Genomic DNA, 16,459 nt, shown 5'->3' on the forward strand with positions numbered 1-16,459 from the left:
CAAAGTTTCCACTAGTTATTTTGAGTATCTGGGGATAAATATCACAAGGGACCCTAAACTCCTTTTTAAACATAATTTTCTGGATCTAATCAACAAACTTAAATCTATGGTCGACATGTGGAGGCTCCTTCCTCTTTTATTGATTGGCCGCATTAATGTTGTCAAGATGGTGGTCCTCCCGAAATGTACCTATCTTTTTCAGAATATACCCATTTATCTCACTGCTTCCTTTTTTAAGACGATATATATAACCCATTTTGTCTGGGCCGGTAAACATCCTCAAATATCAAAGTCCCACCTACAGAAACCTACTGCTGAGGGTGGCCTAGGCCTTCCTGTTTTTCGATATTATTACTGGGCGTGTAATGCAAGATCCTGGGTTTTCTGGACTCATCTCCATTCGAGAGGTGAGGTGGTTGACTCGCTATTGCCCAAATGGCCGTTGAATGAAAACCTCGCGTCCTTACAACTTACTACTTCCTCTCTAGCTGCAGTATTGTTTTCCAATCTTTCTTTGTCTTTTCAGCTGCTGAAGGATAATTTTATACTAAAAAATTCATTCATGATTTTGAAGCAGATTAAGAATGTCCTGAATCTCCCTGGTTTTTCCATCTATACTCCGATTTGTCAGAACTCAGCATTTAAGCCATACGGATGTAGTTTTTAAGCACTGGTTAAATAAGGGCATAGCTGCTGTTAAGGATTTATACATCAATGGTAACTTTGCTTCCTTCACACAACTCCAGTCAAAATTCAGTCTTCCTTCTAGCCATTTTTTCAGGTACTTGCAAGTTCGAAATTTTGTCAGGCAACACTTTCCCCACTATGACTCCATACCAGTGCAGCATAGTTTCTATGAGCTGATAAATAAGCCCCCTACCTCTAAAAAGCTAATTTCTCAGTTTGTTAATCTTTTCAGTTCATCCCCATCTACTAGGCATATAAAAGAGGCCTGGGCTTCTGATACACTAGGTGAGATTTCAGATGAGCAGTGGGATTTGAGTCTGTCGAGAATCAAAACCTGTTCTATTAATTCTAGACTGCAACTTATTCAATTCAAAGTTATCCATCGGCTGCACTTTTCTAAAACTAAACTTAATAAGCTTTTTCCCTGTGTCTCACCAAAATGTGACAAGTGTAAAGTTGATGATGGGACTTTGGGTCATCTGTTTTGCTCCTGCCCTAAACGTCTGGACTTCTGGTGTAGGATATTTGAATTTTATAGCAATGTTTATGGTAAGCCTTTATGTCCGGATAGGCATTTAATAATTTTGGGTTGCTCTAAATCTTCTCTTACTTTTCCCATGTCTCTACAACAGTCTCTAATGTTTGGTTTAGTGGTAGCAAAGCGGGTTATTTTGCGGGAATGGAAATCCTCTACCCCACCCTGTTTTCAGAAATGGCTTAATGATATGATGTCCTGTATCTATCTTGAGGAAATTCAATACTCTGACAATTATCAGAAGTTTCTTGATGTGTGAGGTCCTTTCAATAGATACATACAAAATAACGGGCTAAAATGACTGTTGTATTCATCTGGACCTGTATTTTTTAAAATTTTATGTATCTTTTCTTTATTATTTTTACTGTGATTATAATTTATTGTTTTTATTTGTTATTGATATTCAATATTCCATGGTGAGCTATTTGATACAATGTCTCCAGAAATGTCTGTTGTTCGCTTGGACTCTGTCCCATGCTTAATTACCCTCTACGGTCGGAAGTGCATATCCTCGTATCCTTTTTATCAGACCTTCAGTTGTGACAGTGTTTGTTTTGTTTGGTGGATTTTTGTTTTTGTTGCTTTTGTTTACTTTTTGTTGTTTTTCTTCATGTTTCTTCTATCTTGGCTGTTTAACCTTGAAAAATCATAAATAAATATAAATATATAAAAAAAAATGGAGGCATTGGTTAGAAGGCAGAGATACACCTGTGACAGCCTGGACAAACCATAAAAACCTGTCCTACCTTCAGTGAGCTAAGAGACTCAACCCTAGACAGTCCTGTTGGACCCTATTTTTCTCTAGATTCAATCTCAACATCAGTTACCGTTCAGGAAGACGTAAAGTCAAACCCAATGCACTTTCACGACAGTTTTCCCCTGACAATTCAGAAGAATTGTCACTGCTGAACCTGTCCTTCTGCACTCTTGCACTGTGGTAAGTCTTAAATGGGACATTGAGAGACTCCTTCAATAAGCCTCAGTGCCGGAGCCCGCCACAGGCAGGGGTCCCGCTAACCATCTTTTTGTCCCGTCCAGGGTTCGTTCCCATGTTCTCAGTGGGCTCACAACTCCCAGTTCTCCTGTCACCATGGAGTCAGCCGCACCATTGGGCTACTGCGTCGATACTTCTGGTCGCCTTTCCTCAATAAATATACCAAGGATTTAATCTCCGCCTGCACGGTCTGTGCCTGAGGGAAGAGTTCTCATCGTCCTCCTGCAGGTTTGCTTCAACCCCTTCCTTGTCCCAAGTTGGCTTTGGTCCCACATCTCACTAGACTTTGTCACCTGTCTTCCAACTTCTAACAAAAATGGTGATCCTTACCATCATAGACAGGTTCTCTAAAGCTTGTCATCTAGTTGCTCTCAACAGACTTTCCTCAACTTCCACAACGGCCAGAATCCTGTTCTTTCACATCTTCAGACTTTATGGAATTCCCACTGAGACTCTTTCTGACTGAGGGCCTCAATGTATGTCTCAGGTTTGGAAAACATTCTGCTCTTCCCTCGGGGAAAAACCCCAGCTTACTTCAAGAGGAACACAGAATCAAATGGTCAGCATGAACGTTTGAATCAAGAACTTGAAAATGCTCTTTGTTGCATCTGTGCGAACAACCCAAACTCCTGGAGCCTCCATTTACCTCAGGAACTGCTGGAGAATTTGGGACCAGACCAAAGCAGCACTTGACCGAACTTTGGCTCAAAACAAGACTTGCTGATCGCAGACACTCTCCGGCTCCCGCCTATCACCCAGGCCAGAAAGTCTGGTTCTCTTCTAAAGATTTTCCCTTAAAGGCATACTAAGAAACTCTCTCCCACGTTTCTTGGGCCATTTCTTGTCCAATCTGTCATCAGTACATCTGCAGTTCGTCTGCAACTTCAATTGCATTTTCGAGTCCATCCTGTTTTCTACATTTCCCAAATCAAAGCAGTCTGGATCTGACTTCCTGGGGGGAAGACATCCCTAATCAGCATCGGGGATGCTCATCTGAGCTTATTGCAATTCACAGCTTAAGTCTTCTGCTGGGGCCCGAGTGCCAAAGAACTTTAATTTATTCATTTCAATAAACCTTTTTAATTGCTGTTTTTCTCCATCTGAGTCTCTCCAGATTGAAATGTCAATATGTCATAAACAGCATCTCTCCTTAAACTGGAGCTTAAAATTGTACGGAAGACGAGACGCTAACCAGCTTTTTCAGTACAAGCTAGGCTACATGATGGTTGTTTCCATGGTAACTGATAGACTCAAACCTTCGTCATAATGCGATAATTGAAATCTTTCCAACCATACTTACTTACAGAGTATATGAACGTTAATCTTCTTACCTTTTATAAAGTGTTCGCTGCAAATCCACGGTTACACCAAGAGCTGCCAGGCGTTATGATTGACGGTTGCTATCAATCGCTGCATATTTCCTTGTTAAAAGTTCTAAAATAAAATGACAAGTTTGGTTTTCACCCTGTTTGTGCAGCCAATAATGTAGTACCTTGTGACCATCTTTACTGCAAAATCAACTAAATAAAAGCGATATTAGACTACTATATGTACTTTTTATGATGGGCTTTACAGGAGTGCATAGGTTGTTTTGACGTCCATAATGGTGGAGTGGGGGGAGTTTTGAAGAAAGTGACGTCACGTGCAAAGGGTCATATTGCCACATGGACCTTACCAAGCCGCCCAGAAACGCCCCTCGAAAGTCCCACGTGACTTCATGTCTCACATTAACCTCCTAGCAGAGCTTAGCTTCTATGGGATTTTTCGTTTCGACTGACTGCAGAGTATTTCTGAGTCGATTAGTTTAGCATTTCTGCCGGATTTTCACAAAATATCAGCCATGACAAGGGAACCAACAAGTTCATGTCAGCTTTTTTGGACAACATCAAGATGTTTTAGCCACGCGATGCCTCCAACATTGTGCGAGGTGCAGCTAAATGCTACCAGTCGATGAGGAACACAGCAGATCCTCAGACCCTCAGCATAAATATAGCCGTGGACAAGATCACTGATGGCTGTTGTTCTTGCAAGGTTGGGTAAGTCGGACATTCATGGTTTTGAGGGTTCAAATGTGCCTAGGATTTATACACAGTACTCGGAGCTAGCGTGGCTAACACGATTCCAGTTTAGTAAAAAGCCTTTTCAGGTGAAATAAAATCTTTAATGTATGTCAGATATGGTACACATTGCATATTGATCTGTTCAGCTAAAGTAAGGCTGTGTAACAGACAGGCTTCAGGATGTATAAGTTGTATCGGTACTGCCATTATGCTGTACTTGGCTAAAAGGTTTTCATAATGGATGTGTTTATTATTGACTTTCTTTTTTCATTCACTAAACACAAAGAAAGCAAAGCAATAATACTTACGCCAGCAGACACTTTGTTCTTTTTGATCCTATGACGGTCGAGCTCCAAATGCGGTCGTTCACAAGCTTTGATCCAAGCAAGACATTCCGTTTCAGATTTTAGAAATCTGTGAATTTTAGTTCCACAAACACAATCAGGATACCTGACATCGCCTGTAGAGATACCCCACTGACGGAAAACCATTTTTTTTCGAGTCCTGACGCAAAAACTTTCTGTAAGTCTGGTAGTCCACAATGTATATTAGCATGAGTTTGTGAGCCGGTAACCCACGTGATAGCTGCGCTGTGACGTAAAATGGGCATTAGCCAAAGAAAGGCGGACCTGTGGTAAGGTCCATTGGTTTTCTTTATCCACTTGTGTTTATTTACTTAATTAAAAGTGTAAGGGTTTGATTTGAACATCAATAAGTGTCCTTATAACAAAAATAGGATGTTTAAGTTACCTTTGTGCTGGCTAACATATGGCAGTTCCCATCCTTCATTCAACTGCATGTACCAGGAAGAAGCCTGCTCCAATATTCAAAACAGCTGGCACCTAATCACCTCATGATGGGTGGAGAGTATAAAGGGAGACTTTCTCACCTGGTTGCTTTATGCTGGCATTTGGTCACACATCATTGGGAAGGTCGCTTGTGTAGCATGCAGGTCTAAAACTTTAACATCAGTAAGTAATGTTTCTCCTTCTGCATAAGACCTACAATTTCAGTGCTTGACTTGAATTGTTTAAATCTAGAAACCACTGGAAGCTTGGTACTGGGGTGTGGCTGCAATTCTCCCTCCCCAGTGCAGTTTTAACATAACGTGTATGTATTGTTTTATTGCACCCATACAGCTCCATAACGCAACAATGACAGTTATTTATATATAGAACATATTGGAAAGCTGATCCTGGTTTGGGTTTAGTCATCCAGCTCTGGTAGGTGACAATGGTTTCCTCTGCCTTCCACCTTCTTCTGTAAGTCACCTAAACCTTTTGATTTAATTCCAGACACTGCTGCAGCTCGCTGGAGATCCTGCTGTTTTATTTCACTGCTTGGTTTCATTTTTTTTGTTTAAGTTTACCTTGTTTCATCGTTTGACTGTTTCATTTTTGTAACTACTTTGTTTAATTTTTGTCTCGTTTGGTTTTTTTGGTTTAAATTTGTTACTTTGGAGCATTCTATTGTTTTGTGGCCTCCAGCTTTGCTGCAGGTAGCAGCCTTGGGTTCTTTTAGACCAGTGTTTCTCAACCTTTTTTGGGCCTGCGCCCCCCTAGCCTTTATCCAGGTCCCTCACCGCCCCCCACTAAAAAATGTGTAGGCTACTTTGTACTGACAATTATTTTATTATTAATGTTACTATCCTTATTGTAGATGTTTTGAATCGGCGCACCGTTTATGTTCCCCGTACACTTCTGCGCGCCTTACGCTCCTTCACCTCGCGCACATAACGGGGTAAATGTAGCGAGTTTTGCCCAAAACGTATCTGCGTCTGGAGGAGGGGGTGAGGGGGAAGCGAGCGTATGTTTCTACACTCCTTCGTGGGGGTGCCGATTTATGTTTTCGCATCGTGGTATCACCCATGGAGGGATTTATTTATTTAAATGGGTTCATTTTTCAGAGGGATACAAAGTGAGGGTATCATGATTTTAGTAATTACATGTTTATAAGAACAATTTTCTGTTGTCCTTCCATGGAAGCGGGCAGCTTTCAAACGGAAATAAAATACTTTTTAATATAAATTGCTGCTTTGACATGATTACAGAACTGCCAAAACATATGTAGCTACATAAATACCAGACAAAGTGAATCACAGCAGCGTCATCAGCCGGTGTAACGCTGAACTGATGCGGAGCTGCGCCATGAAGCTACAAACACTGAATAGAAGAAGAGCTGCCATCGATACAGTTGCAGCCAAGCATGATTTAATGTTACACAATACAGTTTTACCAAGTTGCTCAAAGTCTAAACTGGTATTGTTGTGGATTTAAGGTGTAAACTTTACCTTCGACCAAACGCCCCCCAAAGGCATCCCAGCGCCCCCCTTTTGTAAAAATGTCCGCCAGCGCCCCCTGCCGTCCTCTGAACGCCCCCTGGGGGGCGGTACCGCCCACGTTGAGAACCGCTATTTTAGACTATTCTATTAAAGTATTGATGTTTTTAATTAATTATGTTGGAGGTAACCTCATTTTAGTCTTTGGCCAAGTTTAAATGGTAGCAATTGTTTTTTTTGTATTTGCTTGTTTAACCCCATTCTTTTCTCCAGGCTGAGAGCTGAAGGTAGTGGGAGGGGCCTCCAGGGAGACTGGACCTGTGTGTTGTGCGAGTGGCAGGTGTTGGGATTTCTTCACGATTGAATGCCTGTTCACAAGTGTTTTTATTTTGGATTTATACATTTATTTTAGGAACAAGTACCCATTTGGACTGCCCTCCCCCTGCTGGTAGGCCTCAGTACTGTGCACTTCCCTTCCTATTGTGGTTCCTTATGTTTTGATTGTCTTTTTTAAAAAACAAATGATAAAATTAACTTTCGGAAAAGTCTTCTCTTTGGTCACGAACCTCGAGTGCCTACTGGCAATCTATTTCCTTGGATGCAATTCCCAAGGTGGCGTTGACAACTTCTGGTTACCCTGCTGTGAGGAGCAGAGTATCAGATTCATACCCTAGTGTCGCCATATGCATATGAGGTCAACTGTAGGTCATGTCCCATTTCTTGCATTATTTCAGACTCCTTTTTGGTTTTGGAAATGTAATAAATTGTATTCCACCCTCTAAATGTTCTGGGTAATGGCTGTTGGGATTGCACATTACTGACAGCTTGGACCATGATTATTTATTTTCCTCAATCTCTCAGATTGCAGTGTGTTTGCTATGATGCTTTGAGCACAGAGTTTGAGAGGTGCTTTAATGGCTTTCCCTCTATCAAACATGTTAACTATTTGTCTTTTATTTAGTGGAAATATTGATGTTTATGAAACTTTCTCCAAAATGACAACTATTTTCAACTCTCAAAAGTGGAAAATGACAGAGATAAAATCCAGTCCAGCACTTGGAACTGGTTGTCGGAGGAAAAGTATTTCAACTTCAAAAGATGCACCTTTAACTTGGCAGTGCCCTGTGGTTCCTCCCATTAGTTTGCCTTCTTTCACATTTAAAATATAAAACCACTATTCAGATCTATCCCAACTGACTGACACCTGCTAGCCTCAGGTTTGAAATTTCACTTCAAACTCCTCCCAGTGTCAGAAATCTCAACAAGGAAGTTGCAGCATTAGGTTTTTATCACGTTTATATGTTTACTATAACTGATGTATAAAATAAGTCAATATACACTGCTCAAAAAAATAACACATCCTAGATCTGAATGAATGAAATATTCTCATTGAATATTTTTTTCTGTACAAAGTTGAATGTGCTGACAACAAAATCACACAAAAATCATCAATGGAAATCAAATTTATTAACCAATGGAGGCCTGGATTTGGAGCCACACACAAAATTAAAGTGAAAAAACACACTACAGGCTGATCCTTTAATGTAATGTCCTTAAAAAAAGTCAAAATGAGGCTCAGTATTGTGTGTGGCCTCCACGTGCCTGTATGACCTCCCTACAACTCCTGGACATGCTCCTGATGAGGTGGTGGATGGTCTCCTCAGGGATCTCCTGCCAGACCTGGACTAAAGCATCTGCCAACTCCTGGACAGTCTGTGGTGCAACGTGACGTTGGTGGATGGAGCGAGACATGATGTCCCAGATGTGCTCAATCRGATTCAGGTCTGGGGAACGGGCGGGCCAGTCCATAGCTTCAATGCCTTCATCTTGCAGGAACTGCTGACACACTCCAGCCACATGAGGTCTAGCATTGTCCTGCATTAGGAGGAACCCAGAGCCAACCGCACCAGCATATGGTCTCACAAGGGGTCTGAGGATCTCATCTCGGTACCTAATGGCAGTCAGACTACCTCTGGTGAGCACATGGAGGGCTGTGCGGCCCTCCAAAGAAATGCCACCCCACACCATTACTGACCCACTGCCAAACCGGTCATGCTGAAGGATGTTGCAGGCAGCAGACCGCTCTCCACGGCGTCTCCAGACTCTGTCACGTCTGTCACATGTGCTAAATCTGAACCTGCTTTCATCTGTGAAGAGCACAAGGCGCCAGTGGCGAATTTGCCAATCCTGGTGTTCTCTGGCAAATGCCAAGCGTCCTGCACGGTGTTGGGCTGTGAGCACAACCCCCATCTATGGACGTCGGGCCCTCATACCATCCTCATGGAGTCGGTTTCTAACCGTTTGTGCAGACACATGCACATTTGTGGCCTGCTGGAGGTCATTTTGCAGGGCTCTGGCAGTGCTCCTCCTGTTCCTTCTTGCACAAAGGCGGAGGTAGCGGTCCTGCTGCTGGGTTGTTGCCCTCCTACGGCCTCCTCCACGTCTCCTGGTGTACTGGCCTGTCTCCTGGTAGCGCCTCCAGCCTCTGGACACTATGCTGACAGACACAGCAAACCTTCTTGCCACAGCTCGCATTGATGTGCCATCCTGGATGAGCTGCACTACCTGAGCCACTTGTGTGGGTCGTAGAGTCCGTCTCATGCTACCACGAATGTGAAAGCACCACCAACATTCAAAACTGACCAAAACATCAGCCAGACAGCAHAGGTACTGAGAAGTGGTCTGTGGTCAGAACCTCTCCTTTATTGAGTGTGTCTTGCTAATTGCCAATAATTTCCATCTGTTGTCTTTTCCATTTGCACAACAGCAGGGGAAATTGATTGTCAATCAGTGTTGCTTCCTAAGTGGACAGTTTGATTTCACAGAAGTTTGATTTACTTGGAGTTATATTGTGTTGTTTAAGTGTTCCCTTTATTTTTTTGAGCAGTGTAGTTTATTTTACAATTTTTATATCTTTGTGTCCTGTGGTAGTTCTCAGCTGGCTAGTGAGAGAAAAAGTAGATCTTGGTTTGGTCTCAAAAAGTTTGAGCACCTCTGTTCTAAACCTTCAACTTGCATATTGGACCCATTCCCAGAAAAAAAATTATTTAAGGAGGTTTTCCCTTTGATTACTGCCCATATGGTAGCTATGATCAGGGGCACCATATCCACCTTATTCCTTGGGGGCTTACTGGGGAAACGATTATGGGTCTTACTTCCGGCGCCCACCGGAAGTAGCAGTATTTCATTGTACTTTGTAGGGTTTTTTGCTAATCTATATTTGTGATAGAAGTTACATCTCTCTTTTCAGTTATAACACAATATTTAGTAAATCTTGTTTACGGTTATGCCGTCTGCTATCAGAGAGCTGCACAGTAAAGAGGAGTTTAATCATGGGGAGCGACAGGAACACGATCGTTAAGTTTTGTAACGTAATGATCGTGACTTAGCAGCAATGCTAACAGCTCGTTTCTCTGAACAAGTGACAGTAATAAAGAGAAAAGCAGAGAAGCTGGTCAGAGATCTGCTTCTCTGGTTACTGCGCAAACAGTATAAAACACCAGAACTACACCATATTAGCTTGGTGTGATGTGAATTTTATTTTTTGTTTGAATTTTAAAAATAATAAAATTCACAATCTGAGTCCTTATCATAATGTTTGTGCCAGAAACATAAGACAAAATAAAATATCTGGGCTCATTTAGTCCATCACAACCAGATTCTCGAGGTTCTCCGTTGCTGAGTGTCGCTGCAAATCAGTGGAGAAATGACCGTAGTTGCTGCGCTCCTGACCATAATACGGAGAATCTCCCCACTGGACTAGAACCAAACTGAATCACACATTAACCTGTCATAGAGAGCAACTTTCCACTGGAAAGTGTCTGCCCTTTCGGAGCTCGGGTAATTGTTGTACTGTCCGTGGCTGTACTTTAATAATCAGACCAAGTGTAGTTTGTGGCAGCAACAGGTGTGTCTTGAACATGCTCCCAAACCAAAAGTGGTAGTTTTCATTGCCTACTGACAGATAAGGACACAAAAAGAATTTGGCTAAAAATTCTAAACTTGGAGAGAGAACCCAAAGTGCTTTATGTGTTCTTGTTTCATTGTGTGGATAGAAAGCCAAGGGAAGAAAACTGCATCTGAAGCAATGGAGTCAGTGAAGTATTTTGCTAATGCAGGTTATTTATGACCATTGCTTCAAGTCGCCATCCCTCCGCATTAGCTGTAGGTAGCAGTAAAACAATATTGCCACATGCAAGCTGTGATAGCTGGAGTTCCCACATGTTTTAGACCTAAAGCCTCTGTGGGAAGCCGGTTAGCGAGTTGTTAACATTTAAACAAATGGTGGTTCCGGTTAGCAGCGGAAGTCGCGCCCATAAATGGCACAAAGCCTCATGGGGCCTAGGAAGGCCCCATGAGGTGGATAAGGTGGATAGGGGGGGAGAGGTTAGGACAATTCCAAGGGCCCCTAACTGACAGGGACCCTCTCACAATTTTTTTTTTCTTATAGAAATAGAAAAAAATTGGGCGCCCTGTTAATTACAAAATTAATCATAGAGTTTTATAAAACTTTTTAGCAGTAAAAACGAAATGTTACCACTCCCAGACCAAAAAGCACACATCCACATTTGCACTGAACTCCCCCTGGATCTGCATGAAATGCTTCCTTCCTGCTTAGCGTTTGACGGTGACGGTGTTCAGCAGCAGTCAGTACAAGACAAGAATGACTGCGGCAGTTACTATGCTGCCAAGGAAAAATATAAAGTCAGGGTTTCAAAAAGAAAGAGAGAAAAAAGACAAGAACGTCAAATTATAGCCCAGTTTTTCTCCAAGAGAGGTGGGTAGACTATAAGACTGTCAACCATGTAGCATAATTAGCTTAGCTACAGACTACTGTTTGCCTCCGGTTCACTAATATGTAATGAATGAAGGAAAGAATTTAACAACATATTGATATATTTTATTTGTACCTGTACCTCTTACCACACTTAACAGATGAGTCAGACAGCAGCATCTATAGTCCCAATACCAGCATAACCCCTCCTCCATGCTCCAGTGTAAAAGGTAAAATCCACGTAGACTTTGTTCAATCTATGTGGATTTTTCCTGTCTCTCTACTCTTTTTACAATTACACAACAAAAACTATTTATTTATTACTCAGAAATTCAAACAATCTTGATCAAATCTTCCATTAGCACACTTAGCAGTAAGTGAAGGAGGTTGATTGACAGCGCTAAGACCCTCCTCCTGGTTCTGATTGGTTGTTTTTTGGTCAGAATGGTGCATTTCTTTAGACAGCAGTAGCAGCTCAAGGATGAGGTGGAGAAGATTGATCTTTTCACAGATTATCTTTTTAGCAAACTATCACAACATGGAGACAGCTTTAACAAATGTGGAAAAAGTAGCTTGTATAATGAGCTCATCTGGCTGAGAGCCCAGATGAGGCTCTGGCTCTAGTCATTTTCTTTTAATTCAGAAGTTAACATGCATTTTGTAATTTTGTGAATATTTACCTTTACAATGTAACTCCAAAATGACACCACAGGCACAGCTTCTTCAAGATGGGCGCTTCCACAGGAAAACATGCAATTTGTTATGCAATTAGGAGTTTACATAGACTCACCAAAACATTTGCTAAGGTTGGTCTGTTTGTCAATGAAAATCTTTGCTGAGATCACGTTTCCAAAAGGTAAAAACATCTGCAGCAGATCCTGGTCTCCAAACTCCTGAGGCAGGTGATAAATGAAAAGGTTTGCTCCCTCTGGGCCTACAGAACAAAAAGAGCATTTGTCAAAATAAACAGGAATCGCAATCCACAATACCATTAAAAATATTGGTGTCCTTACATATTTCGTCTGTATTTACTTTTTCTTGCTCTTGTTTCATGTAAACAATCACATTTTAATTATTAGACAAAGATAAGATGCACATTTCAGTTTATTTCATATAATGGGCAGATGATAGACAGCTTTGAGTTTTTCCCCCTCAGGGAAATTGTCGTCTCCATCTCCCATACAGAACTCTTACATATACATAAAAAAAACCATTAAACCCACCAATCTTACAAACCATCTGTTTCTGTTGTATTCCTGTTCACCCTCTTCCCACTGAGAAGTTGGACACCATAAATACATGAGGGACAAAGGAGTTCCTCAGCCTGTCGGTCCTGCACTTTAGAAGAAGTTCAGTCTCCCACTGAACCTGCTTTCCTGGCTGCTGATGACAGACTGAAGAAGGTGGCTGGCATTGTCCATAATAGCCTGGAGTTTCTGCTATGTTCTCCTCTCTGCTACTGTTGCTAGAGAGTCCAGCCTCGTACCGACCACTGAGCCAGCCTACTTAATTTGTTTCTCCAACCTGGAAAGGTCTGCCTTGGAAATTCTTCCGCCCCAGCACACTACAGTGCATCATCATCATCATCATCAACTTTAAGTATAAAGTGCTTTAACACTATAAAGAAAGCATTAAAAAACAACAGGGTGATAAAGCCACCCCAGCAGCTTTCCACAGATGTGTAAAGATCTCAGCCTCCTCAGGGAATACACTCCTTCTCAGGCCTTCAATTTGACAAAGCAGATACTCCCAGGATGGCATCTCACAAGAACTCCTGTCAGACTGTGGTCCCCAGTTTGTCTCCCAAGTTTGGAAACAGTTCTGTTCTGTCATTGATGTCAAAGTCACACTCAATTCAGATTATCATCCCCAATCAAATGGGCAAACTGAAGGAATGAATAGAGAAGCAGACTTCACCCTCAGATGTCTCACCTCCACTAATCCATCCGACTGGCGCCAGTTCTTACCCTGGGTAAAGTTCACAAAACCTAAAGTGTAAATAAAGTGCAATTTTTTGGAAAGTGTGTCTTCTGTTATATCTGGCATAAAATTAAAAGAATCTCAGAGAAATATCATATCAACAAAATGTACAAGTAGGCATTGCAGTGACTTTAAAAAATTTTAAAGTCACTGCATTGCCTACTTGTACATTTTAGAACCAATAGGAAGGTTCTTGAAAAGACTTTTAAAGGCCTTGATGGTTATTGTCCCATTTGTTCTTGAATTGTGCTGCTTAGGGTGGCAGCACATTGGAGTAGCTCTGATACTTTCATTAAGATTTTTTTCTGTTTTCTAACATTTGTTCCTTATTGTTTTGGATTGCCAGTACTTCTTATACTTACACTTTATACTTGTGTTACTTTGCTATGATGCATAACCATAGCAACAGGGAGGTGTACAGCAGGGAGCAGCTGATTAACATTGCAAGACCTGACATAATATCAAAACTGAAGTATTAATGCCATTAATACAGGACACTCTGATGTTAGCCAACTGTCTGCAATCATTCAATGAATTTTTGAATGAATTTTTACAAATGACATTCACTGTTTTGTATTTGATGACGTCAAATAAAAACACAACTAAATGTCCAGTGGTTGTTTGCTGTGGACGTTCAGCGAATGTCTAGCATTTGGTGACCGTCCATAGATGTTATTCAGCCCCCATTGGTAGAATGTCTGCAGACAACATCCGCTGGACATTTAATGGCATTAAATTTTGATATCCATCTAACATCATTGTTCCCCTAAGTTTCAAGGCAACATTTAGGGGGTGTTGTCTGAATGTTCAATGCCAGCTGGGTACTGCAGACTTTCATTCTCAGACATGTGCAATATAAATTTTTTCATCTCAAATACATTTGTCACACAGTACAGTGCGATACTTTTTACCATTTCCACTAAATATATTTGCAAGGTTAGAGGAGAAGCAAGTCAGTCAACATTTCCAACAATTTTAAGATTTTTGTCGGACAATTGTCAGATATGTCTGCAATGTCCAAAGTGTTTTCACAAACTCTGCAGCAAAAAACTAAACAGGTTCTAAGCGAATTACCCTGTAGTAACTTCAGAGATCTTGAACAGTATCACTCCCTACAGAACACGCCGCCACCCCATCATAGTTGTGATGACTCCCACAATGCCCTGACTAGCTGACAACCTCAACATCTTCTGCATGTTTTAAACCCAGCCATTCACATTTATAACCCGCTTACCAACATACATCAGCAACATGTGGTGTGCTGATGTATTTGTCTTCTGTCAATTGCATCTTCTCTCTCTCTCTCTCTCTCTCTCTCTCTCTCCCTCTCTCTCTCTCTCTCTCTCTCTCTCTCTCTCTCTCTCTCTCTCACCGGTTTGTCTAAAAATGTATCATCAGTACCAAGAGTTTAGTTTATGCTAAATTCCTATGTTAAATGACTACCTGCACCCATCACCAACAACTCTACAATTCTATTATTCTGTTTTCAACTCCTAGTTGATTAAACTCACCTTCCTTTTGGCTTCCAGCAGCTGACACGTTTTGCTGGGATAGCAGGCTCTGATTATAGAAGTTGGGTAGGGCAGCAGCTGCATACTGCTGAATACCTGAGTAGGCTTGGCTCAGCGCCTCCGCTGTATTACCTGAGCCATGAGACAAGCCACCAGAAGAAAAGTTGCCATTTATTGTTGCCATGCCTGTATCAATTACACAAAAAAATAGGATTTTTTTTTCTCCAAAAGTAAATTTGATTCCTACCAAGCAATATGTCAGTGTTTCACAACCCTGGTCCTCAAGGCAAACTGTCCTGCATGTTTTAGACGTTTCCTTGCTTCAGCCCAGCTGATTTCATTTGAAGTCAGATTAACAGGCAATTGCTGAACTACAATCAACTAAATCAAGAGTATTAAAGCACAGAGATATCTAGAACTTGCAGGGCAGTGTGCCTTGGGGAGCAGGGCTGGGAAACACTGCAATAAGTAACAATGTCAGGAGAGTCAGTGTTGATAATACAGTGCCTGGAAAGTATTCACCCTTCTACTGAGAGATCCAGGTAAGCTACACAGAAAACGTTTGTAGACTACAATGTGTTGTTTTTGTCTTTGACTTAGTGGATAAGTCAGAGTCTAAACTGGTAATAGAGAATTTATATTGGGAAAATGGCTGCTCACCTCCAATTCCCACAAACCATGAAAGATTTTGCCAAGAAGAATGGAGTGAAATTGCAGTGTCCAGATATACAGTGCCTTGTGAAAGTATTCGGCCCCCTTGAACATTTCAACCTTTTGCCACTTTTCAGGCTTCAAACATAAAGATCTAAAATTATTATTTTGTGAAGAATCAATAACAAGCGGGACAAAATCGTTAGGTGAAACAACATTTATTGGATATTTTAAACTTTTTTAACAAATAAAAAACTAATATTTCCTCCTTGTGTAATATTATTCGCCCACCTTGCGTTAATACTTTGTAGCACCACCTTTTGGTGCAATTACCGCTGCAAGTCGCTTGGTTTTGTCTCCATCAGTTTTGCACATGGAGAGACTGAAATTCTTGCCCATTCTTATAATTGTAATTTGTAATTTAGTAATTTATTTCAGACAAACTTTTCACCGACAGTGTAGAACAAACACAAAGTACATAATACATTTCTAGAAGACACATCACATCGGTGATTATGAGTCTGAAAAGTAGTATGAAGAAGTATAACTTATATAATCATACCCCTTTTCCAGCTGTAATTTATCACATTATTTTCAGTTTCCAATATCCTTCCTGACAAAATGAAATAATAATTGTAGTAATATTTCCTCAGCCAAATGAAAGTACTGCATACACACATACACATTTGTACACATACAAATGTGTATGTGTGTATGTTTTCTCTTATACATATTCACATATACATACACCTATACACACATACATACATACACCCATATACACACCCATCTGCTTATATACAAAATACACAACTATTTACATACCTTTATACATTTACCCACACCTGCACAGACCTGCACCCACTTGATGAAATCATACTTAGTTTTAATTCCCAGCCAGGATTTTCCCCCTTGTTCTTCCTTGTACCTTTGAATAACAGCTATTTTGAGACCTTTCTTAAAATATCTCATGCTTGGACTTTGCTTCA

The 16,459-nt window shown here is 41.0% G+C and overlaps 1 protein-coding gene across 7 annotated transcripts in view; it reads right to left on the minus strand.

Annotated features, from left to right (window-relative positions):
- Window positions 1-16,459, minus strand: part of celf1 (cugbp, Elav-like family member 1) — a 147,644-nt gene that overhangs the window by 18,933 nt on the left and 112,252 nt on the right. For 5 of the 7 annotated variants that reach the window (XM_017304111.1, XM_008405051.2, XM_008405052.2 and 2 more), the window contains exons 10-11: window positions 14,820-15,005; window positions 12,119-12,262 (exon numbers count right to left, since the gene is read on the minus strand). In XM_017304111.1, coding sequence (XP_017159600.1) covers window positions 12,119-12,262; window positions 14,820-15,005 — 330 coding nt within the window. The remainder of the gene's footprint in view (window positions 1-12,118; window positions 12,263-14,819; window positions 15,006-16,459) is intronic. The other 2 variants (XM_008405055.2, XM_008405056.2) reach the window with 2 other exon arrangements.

Source organism: Poecilia reticulata, linkage group LG3 (assembly GCF_000633615.1).
Source record: "Poecilia reticulata strain Guanapo linkage group LG3, Guppy_female_1.0+MT, whole genome shotgun sequence".
Lineage (NCBI taxonomy): Eukaryota > Metazoa > Chordata > Actinopteri > Cyprinodontiformes > Poeciliidae > Poecilia > Poecilia reticulata.